The sequence below is a fragment of the Lutzomyia longipalpis genome, chromosome 2, assembly GCF_024334085.1.
Source record: "Lutzomyia longipalpis isolate SR_M1_2022 chromosome 2, ASM2433408v1".
NCBI classification, from domain to species: domain Eukaryota; kingdom Metazoa; phylum Arthropoda; class Insecta; order Diptera; family Psychodidae; genus Lutzomyia; species Lutzomyia longipalpis.
The window spans coordinates 8,282,610-8,293,514 of NC_074708.1; the positions used below are offsets into that span (position 1 = coordinate 8,282,610).

At 33.9% G+C, this 10,905-nt stretch overlaps 2 protein-coding genes across 2 annotated transcripts in view; one reads left to right on the forward strand and one right to left on the reverse strand.

Moving 5' to 3' along the window:
- The window catches only part of LOC129789069 (39S ribosomal protein L3, mitochondrial), a 227,469-nt gene that overhangs the window by 185,724 nt on the left and 30,840 nt on the right, over window positions 1-10,905 (reverse strand). The gene's annotated exons all lie outside the window — the stretch shown is intronic.
- On the forward strand, window positions 7,455-10,788 carry LOC129789078 (putative inositol monophosphatase 3). Its single transcript, XM_055825716.1, has 3 exons — window positions 7,455-7,860; window positions 7,947-8,420; window positions 10,339-10,788. Exons 1-3 carry the CDS (start codon window positions 7,678-7,680, stop codon window positions 10,723-10,725), a joined length of 1,044 nt encoding a protein of 347 aa, XP_055681691.1. The 5' UTR covers window positions 7,455-7,677; the 3' UTR covers window positions 10,726-10,788.

A 10,905-nucleotide genomic window follows, 5' to 3' on the forward strand; every position in this document is an offset into this window, starting at 1 on the left:
ATTATTTTCGTTATTTTGTATTTCTTCACACATTTCAATAGAGCTTGATGGGTCTATTGGAAACATTGATACATCTTCTGTTTTAAGTATATTATACAAATGATCTCTCATTTCTTCAATTTTATAACAAAGATTGCTTGGATCAATATTATTTAGCAAAGCTACACTATTTGCAATAGCATGTACACCACAGGAATAGCTATCATTTTGTTGACAAGTTTTCATGTATTTAATTGAATTTTTATTTTTCATTGTTGTTGGATACATTTTCTTCAAAAATTTCAAACAAATTTCATTAAGACTTTTCCAATCTAGAGAGTCATAAACATAAATAGTTTTATTTTTGTGAACAGTAGTAACCCAATGACCAATTTTATCATTTCCTTTTGGTTCCAAAAACAAAATTTGTACATTTCTCTTATTTCTTCCTTTTGCCTTTACATGTTTTAGGCCCATATCACATATAAAATCAGTTGGAAACATATAATTATTTGTGTAACATTTATTTATAATATCTATAAATCGAGTTATATGATGGTTAGTTAGATATACTTCGGAATTTCGAATATCTTGTATGTTCCATTCAGGAATTGGTTCATGAGAAGGTGACTTTGGTTCTGGTTCACCAGACAATGTAAATATTTCAGGGGGATCTTCTTTCTTTTTAGGACTTTTAGTTTTTCTTGGGTCATTTTCTTTACCATCTTTTACTTTATCTTTATCAGCTGGATCACTTATAAATTCAATTTCCTTATCTTCTATATCTTTCAAATAATTTGGATCTACTGTAATACCTTCAGATTTATAAAGAGGTGTATTAATAAGATAATTTATAGCTTCCAATACTTTCTTTATTCTCACAGTTTCAAACATGTAGTGATTTTTATAATCTTCATGCCTCTTCAATTTGATCTGTACTGTACCCATATTATCAAATCTTCTGGGCAAAACTTTTACCATGTCATTTATTTCAACAGGTATGTGAACAACACTACCTTTTAGACCTTTCTGTGGATTCAAAGCGTACTTTTTCAATTCTCTAATTTCCATAAAGTTAATGATAGGCGCTACCATTCTCTCTTCCAAATCACTCAAATCTTTAAGACAATCTGGTATATCTGGGAACTCTAGACCATTTTTAATCGCAAGAGTAGGCAATTTATTTTTATTCAAATACAAATGGCATGTAGTACAACAATATTGTGAAATTTTAAGAAAATCTTCAAGATCAGATTTATTTTTATATTTACATCTATCAATGTTCAATTTCTTTACATTATGTTTGAAAAATTTACCTTCACAACATCCACAAATGAATTCAGTTACTTGTTTTCTCTTTGAAAAATATTCCAAAAGTGTTCGATTTTTGTCTTTCATTTTCTTAATTTTCATTTTAAAATTTTTATTTCCCAAGTTTTTCTTATATTTGTAATTAATCTTAATTTTAAGGGATCGTTTAAGTCTATCTCTAAACATAAGAATTTGATTTTCAAATTTAGTTTGATCAACACCAGAATATTTAGATTTGATTTTCTTTTCAATTTTTTTATCAATTTTATTTGATTTTGATTTTTTACTTTTCTTTAAATCATTCAAAATTTTATTATCACTAGCCTTTTTCATTCTCATTTTTCTCAAAAAATTTTCTTTTTCTCTGAAGCTTAAATCTTTACGTGATTTTAAATGTCTCTGTCTTCTTCCTTCATTATCAATTAATCTCTTTTTGTTGTCATTTCTTTCAAGTCTTCGTTCAATTTTTCTCTTTAAATTTTCAAGGGATCTCTTCTCTGGGTCATTTCTCTCTACTTTATGTCTCATTTTTCTATCTATATTTTCAATGGATTTCTTTTCAGTGTCTTTTCTTTCTATTTTAAGTTTTTCTCTTCTTATAATATTCTCAAGGGATCTCTTTTCTGGGTTTTGTCTTTCTACTTTATGTCTTTCTTGCCTAGCAATATTTTCAAAGGATCTCTTTTCTGGGTCTTGTCTTTCTATTTTAAGTTTTTCTCTTCTTATAATATTCTCAAGGGATCTCTTAACTGGGTCTTTTCGTTCTATTTTAAGTTTTTCTCTCCTTCTCATATTTTCAGCGTGTCTCTTTTCTGTGTTTTTCCTTTCTACTTTATGTCTTTCTTTTCGTTCTAAATTATCTGCTTTCCTCTTTGATGAAATTGATCTACTTACTTTATGTGCTTCTTGTCGTCTTATGTTTTCGTATCTTTTAAATACTTTACTTCGCGATCTCAAAAGGCTTTTATAACTTTTATTGTATTCCCTTTTCTTATCCATGTGCATTGCCTTTTTGGAATCGGACAAATTTTCTGTACTATTCGCTTTCTTAGACTCAAAAGACTTGGACTCATTTTGCATTTGAACTTTCTTCTTTAAATTACATTCAATTTTTTCACTTAAAATTTCATCTTCATCACACTTTTTAGCTGTTACAAGTTCACCTAATTTCGTTAATTTAACATTTACCGGCTGTATTGAAAAACGAATCATTCCACTGTATATCAAATTTCCATACAGAAAATTATACTTCAAAATATGAAACAAGGAAACAAGTTCAGAATAACCACATAATGTAGACGTACCATTTTTCTGAACAAATTGACCAAAGGCACCACGTGGATGACTATCAAAGTAATAATAAATATTATTAACCTTGAAAATTGCCACTGATATTGAATTACTTGTAGTAATTACTCCGAATTCAAAATAAGTGAAAAAATGCGTCAGTGCATACTCAAGGCTATATTCTCCACCATGTCCAAGAATTTCACCTTGCAAACCAAAAAATAATGTATTAATTTCTTCACCATTTTCCAAGCTTTCAAGCTGAATGTTAATTTTGGTGTTTAAAATATCAAATTTGTCACAAACTTCTTCTACATTTAGATAAGATTTTGCAATATTTTTTGTCTTACGAGAAATTACGTATATTTCATTACCTTTTAAGAGAATATCATCCATTGTACTCGTTAACCAACTTGATATAGGAACGACATGAGCATATGCAATTGCTGCAATTGAATTTGCTGTACATTGATTATTATTAGAATATGAACCAAAAAGTGCAATATTGTCTTGACTATAGGAACCATGAACAAAGTAGCAGGGGGCAATAATGTTAAACTTTTTATAATAATTTTGATCTTTAAAAACATTTTTCTTCGTAAAGCCACCTCCAGATTGCAACGCATAAATGTTTTGGTCAGACTTTTTATGTAAATTTAATTGTGGTTCAATTGATAAGGAAATAGATGGTACTGTTCTAGTTCGAGTAGTATTGTCTGAGTTTTGAGGTATTTTGAAATTTTGGCTGGAAAAAAAGTTTTTGGTTAGATTCAATGGCAAGGCCGTAGCCGTTTCCCCGACGGAGTCGGGGACTTCACGCCCTACAGCTAGGTAGGGGGCGGAACCAATCGCATCAGATTTTAACCTGTAAAAAAATAATTTTGTACCAACTATCTATGTTTTTTTTAATATATATAATTGACGTATAAAAAAATAAGATTTTTAAGAAATAATTAAAATAACAATTATTTATTCAAAAGAAAAAAAATATATAATTAAATATAAAATATATGTATTTACAGTCAGGTATTGGTTAGCGTCACGTCGGTTGTACTCTTCCCTCCCATTAAAAATAATCAGCATAAGGAGTATATCCGATGTGGCACTAACTAACCATTACCTGACTGTATACAAAAAATCTATCATTACGCGTCGAGTTATAATAGTTGGTGTCCCACAACGTGTAGAAATTGATTATGGGTTGAAATAGAGTTTTAAAAGATTTCAATATAAATGTGCGTCTAAGATTTCATTTTTTCGCATTTTCGAAATTCAAAATGATCGCCATTCGCCATTTTGTAATATTTTGAAATACAGTCAAACACTTTACTTATAGCAAGAGGTTTGAGGTGTTTTCGTCAATAATTTTTACTTAAATATCGGTCAAACGGTTTAGCAAATATAGCGGCCTAAAGCAAAAGTGCTTTTTCGATATAACTCGAGAACGGCTTAACCGATTTTGACCAACTTAAGCTCAAATGAAATATTTCAAGAAGCCGTAAGTTTTTTTTTTTTGAAAATCTTCAGAAATTTCTTGACTAGTTTTGGAAAGGTATTGAAATAAGCTATAATTTGATATATATCTCAATGATTTTCAAGGTCACCTATAGAACACAAAATGGCGGATTTTTGTTTTACCAAAACAGTTTTTTGCATTTTTTATCCTGAAGGAATAGTTCTAGAGGTTTCTGATGTTTTAGAAAGTTATAGAGAATTGCAAAATCTTTAATTTGATACCAAATTGAGCAAAATCGGACAATCCGTTCAAGAGATATGGCTCTTAGAACTTTTTAAATTCAAGAATTTTTCAAATGGCCATATCTTCTAAACGGCGACAAAGATTTTCTTCATTTTCAGACTGGTGAAAGATATTGAGTCAGGCTACAACATATTAAAATTTAAAAGATTTGCCTAATGGGGATTCAGAGATATTGCCCCTTAAAGTTAGGCAATTTTTGTTTTTGATTTTAGCGCCTCTTGCGGCCATTTTTGGAACTTGGAATGCTTTAGACAGTTGTAGGGCTTCTTGAAACCTTTCATTTGATACCAAGATGGTCAATATCGGTCAAGCCGTTCTCAAGTTATATGGAAAAAACACTTTTTGCTTTAGACCGCCATATTTGCTAAACGGCTTGACCGATTGTCAAGTATGAATTGTTAATGAAAACGTCTCACTGAGCCCTACAACATACTAAAATTTCAGACCTCTACCTACAAAGGAACTGGTTGACGCTATTTCAAAATGGCCGTCGGTGGCCATCTTGGATTTTGAAAATGCGAAAAAGTGAAATTTTACACCCACATTTCTATAGAAAACTTCAAACCCGAAGTCTCTATCTCTTACAGTTCTTGAGATATAATCAATGCAAAATGTCGACCACCATTTTCCTGGAATGTCTGAAATGTGTTCATACCAAGTTTGAGCCCGATCTGAGGTGGTCGGTTTTTCCGACGATTACAATACTTAGTATGCCACGATTGTGGTATACCAACTAATATTCAAATACATTTTTCATTACTATACACAAGTGTACCTCCTTATAGTGAAGGCCCCTATTATTTATTGAATGTAATGAAAATGAGTCAAAATTTATGATTTTTTCGGTGGAATTTCCCAAGCACCATAACTCCACTGGGAAAGAACCATTCATTCGACTCCAAGGGGATGATACGTCCTTTAAAATACATATAACTTGATGAAGTAATTTGACAGCTTGACTTACAAAATGTATAAAAAAAAAAAATTTCGATAGTATCGATATTTTACCGAATCGCGAGATTTTTTTTTACTTTTCGTTCATTAATAGGTCGATCCGGTGGTGAAATAGAGATTGATCGAAAGCTAATTAAATAAACTTTCGAATAGGGGTGGAATTTTGTAAATTAATCCCTTTTTCTTTCTGACCGGTATCGATCGTTTCTTCAAAAATATCGGGTTCAGGCAGTCCCTTATTCGACTCAATGGACTCAATTAACCTGACAATATTTTTTTGCAAATTTTCGATAAAATAAAAATAAAATAAAACGGAAAACTTACCTGATGCGAGCTCTTGGACTTCCTCCCTGGCCAGTCTTCTCCTTGACACCACCTTCCATCGCACAATTCACTTATAAAACCTCCTTTTTATTTAAAGAAAATTCCTGCTCGTAGAACGTGTTTTCTTCACTTCTAATTTGACATTACAAAAATGTTTCAATGAACAATAAAACAAATTGTAGAAATACTCATGAAATGAGCATGAAATTTCAGTTAAACAAAAACAAAGTTTATTATGCATAAAGTAATATACGTACATAAATATATATGCATAAATAAATAAATATGCAGATTTAATGGAATATTTTTTTATTTATGTATTTATAAAGATGATTTATGGGAACATGGAGTTACATAATCAATCCCAAAAAAATTTTGCAGAGTGAAGATATCATTTTTTTTCGCTAAATCAAAGTTATGCTAAACAGCATGAATTTTATACAAGGGTTATCTGAAGGGAAATTCGGGGAAGAAGGGATTAAATGGCCATTTAAAATCGTCTGACACTTAGATTTAAAAGTTTTAGAAATAAAAAATATTGATGTGATTAAACATGTGTAGGGTTTCACGAAACATTTCATTTGCGCTTGATTTGATTAAATTCGAACAAATAGAAACCTGAGATACAGAATCTCAACTTTAAAAGACAATATCTCGAGAACGGCTCCATAAATTTTTCTAAATTTTTTTTTATTTAAAAGGTATTAAAGTTAGCTATAACATACTGAAATTTTAACGAAATGCATAGTGCAGTTTTTGAGATATTTAGACTTAAAAATTTTGGATATGCAAAATATTGACTGTAGCGCCTCTTGCGGTCATTTTTCGAAATTGCAATGTTCTAGACATTTGTAGGGCTTAACGAAACCTTTCATTTGCGCTTGAGTTGATTAAAATCGGACTTGTAGAACCCGAGATATGACATGTCAACTTTGGAAGGCTATATCTCGAGAACGGCGACATAGATTTTCTTCATTTTTGGCATGGAGCTAGATAATATAGTCAGCTATAACATATCAAAATTTGAAGAAAATGCCTAGTGCAGTTTTCGAGATATTCATCGAAAACTCATCGAAAATTTTGTTTTTGATTTTTGGCCCTCTAGCGGTCACTTTTGAAACTTCTGATGTTCTAGAGAGTTGTAGGGCTTGTTGAGATCTTTCGTTTGAGCCCAAGTTGATCAAAATCGGTCAAGCCGTTTTCGAGTTATGGTCGATTTTCGATGAAAAATTGTGACGGCTATATTGGCTAAACGGCTTGACCGATTTTTGAAAATGAGGTATCGTTGGAAAGATCTTGATGGCCCCTACAACATATCAAAATTTCAGACCTCTAGCCATAATAGGAGCTGAGATATAGGCAAAACAAAATTTAGGGGTGTTCCAAAATGGCGGTCGGAGGGGTGGGGGGGAGGATTTGACCTCACCATAAGACGACATCAGGTCGATATACTAACTTTGCCGTTGACCGCAAGTCTCTATCTATTACCGTTCTCTTGTAATTAAGCGTCAAACTCCGGCCGGCCGGACGGACGGCCGGACGGCCGGACGGCCGGAAAAATTTTTTTTATTGACATACGTTTTTTGGAATGTAGGGACCCTAATTCGTGCTCATCCCGAGTTTGAGCCCGATCTGACGACTTTGCATTTTAGGTGGTACACAGAAGCTGTGCTATTCTTTTCTTCGAAAGAATCACAGCTAATTGTCCAAAAATTAGGAATAGAAAAAAGGATTAAATTTCAATTAAAAAATTCATTTAAAAAATTTTCTTGGAGAATGTGAAATCCCATAGAGCTCCAGAGAATCCCAATCACAGCAAATCAAGGAGGATTCATGAGATTAACGTGCTGGTGACGCTTGTTTTTGACATTACCCCCACTCTGTGATTTTTAAACACAAATCCACGTATTGAGGAAAATTCCCAGATTTGTCCAGGAAGTTCACAAAACGTGTCACGCCAAAGTACTCCCGGAAAGTGAATGCAACGGAAAATGTGTTCAGGAGATTAGAGGGACGAAGGGATTTCAAGTTTGGGGCAGCTGTGCTAGAAATCCACATTCGAAATGAATCTTGGTGGCTCAATACGTATAAATAAGTGTGGACTCCTCATCTTGTTCACAGCTCTCTTCTTTCTCACCTACTACGTTCTCATTGGGAGCTCCACAGCACCGGAATATGTGCCACGAGATCCGAATGTTGTGAACCTGCGGAAGCTCCTAATTGGGGCAATTCAGGCGGCTGAAAAGGTGAGTCATGTGCTGCACAACGCAACCTTGAAAGCCTCCTTGTGGGAGCTTTTTTTCTTAAATGCTCATCTCATCTTATCTTCCAGGGAGGCGTTGAGGTTGTCACCGTGTCAACACATGCGGATTTTCATGTGAAGAGTAAAGGGAAGACAGCCGAGGGAGCCAATAATCCCGTCACAGAGGCAGATTTTAAATCTCACTGCGTCATGCAATTTGGATTGCATCACATCTTCCCGCGTCTCAAGATAATCTCCGAGGAAGACTCCTCGAAGATGTCATGCCCAGATGTGAAACTCTTCGATCTCGATCCCACCGTTCTGCGGGAGTCACTCACAATCCCCGATGAGACGGTGGACATTGATGACATTACCGTGTGGATTGATCCACTTGATGCCACACAGGAGTACACAGAGAGGCTCTTTGAATACGTCACAACGATGGTGTGTGTGGCCATCAAGGGGATCCCCACAATTGGGGTCATTCACAACCCTTTTACGCAGAAGACAACCTGGGCGTGGACGGGAGTAGCCACATCCGAGGACCTTCAGAAAGTCAAGAAGGTGAGGCAAAGTGCTAAAAATTAATTTATTCTCTCCACAATCAATCACAAATGTGCCAAACATGCCAATTAATTTTTTTGTTAAATTGTGGAATTTAGAGAGTTGCTAAAACAGCAGGAATTTTCACAAAATGTAGGTTTCTCATTTTCAGGGAGGGAAAAAATGTTTATTTTTCTTCAAAATGCAGCGCTTTGCATTAAAAATTAATATTTTAGCACAATTTATTGCAATATAGGTCATTGAGTGATAATTTTGTAAAAAAATTATTGAATTTTGAGACTTATTATAAGTTATTTAGCAAGAAGTGATAATTTTTATGCTTTTATGTTAGGGGAGACCGAGGTAGAAAAAGTCAATTAAAAACTTTCAAATGCCAATTTCTTCCAAGTTATGATTCAGAAAAATCTGAAAAAATTATGGTGGAAAGCCCTACCAATCTTTAACACTCGGAGGACTTTACTAGTACTTGCTACCAATTGGAACCTTAAAATCGTCACAGAATAAAATCTATTGGACTGATCTCGATGAATTTAGCATCTATGTGTAGGGAATTTTAATTACTTTAAGATAGCAGAAAGAAAATCTCGAGAAAAGTCTTTTCTTTGGAAGATAATTGAGGTCAAAGTCAGAATCCAACGCGGAGGATCAAATTGGTAATAACTACCAGTCAAAATCCCATACATTTTAGCCATTGTTTTGAGGTTATGTTTCTCCATATTTCACATATAAAGTACTCTTGTTCACTTTTCCCCGAGTGAAAATCATTAATATGGACTAATTTTATTGCCGGAAGTGACTAAAAAGTTACTTTAAGAATCAAAGTTTGTGATGATTTAGGCACAATAATAAATTATGTAAAATTGTAGCTAAAAAAGTCGTTTGAATTGGCAATTTTGCATCGATTCGACGCAATTTTTTTTCAGTGACGATTTTCTCAATTAAATATTTAGTAATTAGGTGCAGGAATGCTTCAAAGAGATTGAGAATTAGTGAAACTTTCGATCCTTGTTCAATAAACTGATTAATAATTAATTATTGAGCATATTTTATCAGCTGGTACTTATTACCAATTTGATCCTCCGCGTTGTGCCAAATGTTGGGTCCTCCAAGTGTTAATAATTGACCTTGTTGACCTTTAATAATAACTTCGAAATTTTCGACATATTTTCTAAGCATTTGTTGCAAAATGGCGTGATTGAGAAAATCACAAAATTCTCTGTTTTAAGGCTCCAACAGATGGACGAGAAATTCCTCGTGCGGTGCGGTGCGGCGAGGTTTTCGGCCACGAAAACCTCGCCGCGCCGCACCGCACGAGGAATTTCTCGTCCATCTGTTGGAGCCTTTAGTGGATATAAAAGTGAAATTCCTTGTCGCGAATCAAAAGATGAGAAGTTTAGCTATCAACTACTATCAATCTCTCAGGTGGAAAATCCTTGGAAATGTCGGAAAATTCCACCGACTTTATTTACCCCACTGGTTACTACATATTTACCCACCGAGTTTAAAAAAAAAGTCAGAAGCAGAAGGGTTCAGGAAAAGCTCGAAAACTCATATTTCTCGGGGAGATAGAGAAAAGTGATCTGAGACAAAGTTGTGGGCCAGGAAATTTCCTATAAGAATAACCTATAGAGGAAATTTTCTTACCCTTGGGGATTCCTGCAGATAAGGATTTATGCAAATTGACGTTTTTTTACCCCGGTCTCCCCTATATTTTTCAACAAATTCAACTTGAGGAATTGAGAAATTAGAGATAAATTAATAAAATAAAACGTAATAGAATGAAAAGGGGAAATTGAAATATTTTTATTGACAGAATCTTAAGAAATTCAGTACTCACTGGTTTCATTATCAGTTAGATAATGACGCTCAATAATTAAATTTTTATGTTTTTTAATTGTCCAATTTATTTATTTTTCAGACGGAACTAACGGACAGAACAACTGTGATTGTGTCCCGATCGCACGGGGGCGAGGTGAAGAACATCTCAAAGGGCTACTTTGGGGAGAATACACAAATCATCACGGCAGCTGGAGCGGGCTACAAAGTCCTCCAGGTGATCCACGGCAATGCCACAGTTTACCTTCACACGACAAACATCAAGAAGTGGGATGTATGCGCGGGTGATGCCATCCTGAGGGCAGTTGGTGGGAAGATGACGAATTTGCTCAATGATGAGCTCCTTTATGGACCACTTGAGTCAGTGCTCAATACCAAAGGACTTCTAGCAGCTTACAAGGGTCACCATGAGAAGTACATTGAGCGCATTAGCGACTACAGAACTAACAAAATAATAGACAAAGTATGATCCTTTTAGGGCTGTAGATGAATTTATTTATGCTAAAAAACAAATAAATCTAGAGATAAAAGATTTCTCTGAGTTTTTTTTCTTATTTGGCCATGATGAAGGAAACAAGTGGACGCGAAACGTCACAAAAGGGATTTGCAATAAAAAGAAAATTTGTCCTTTTATTAATTTATCATAATA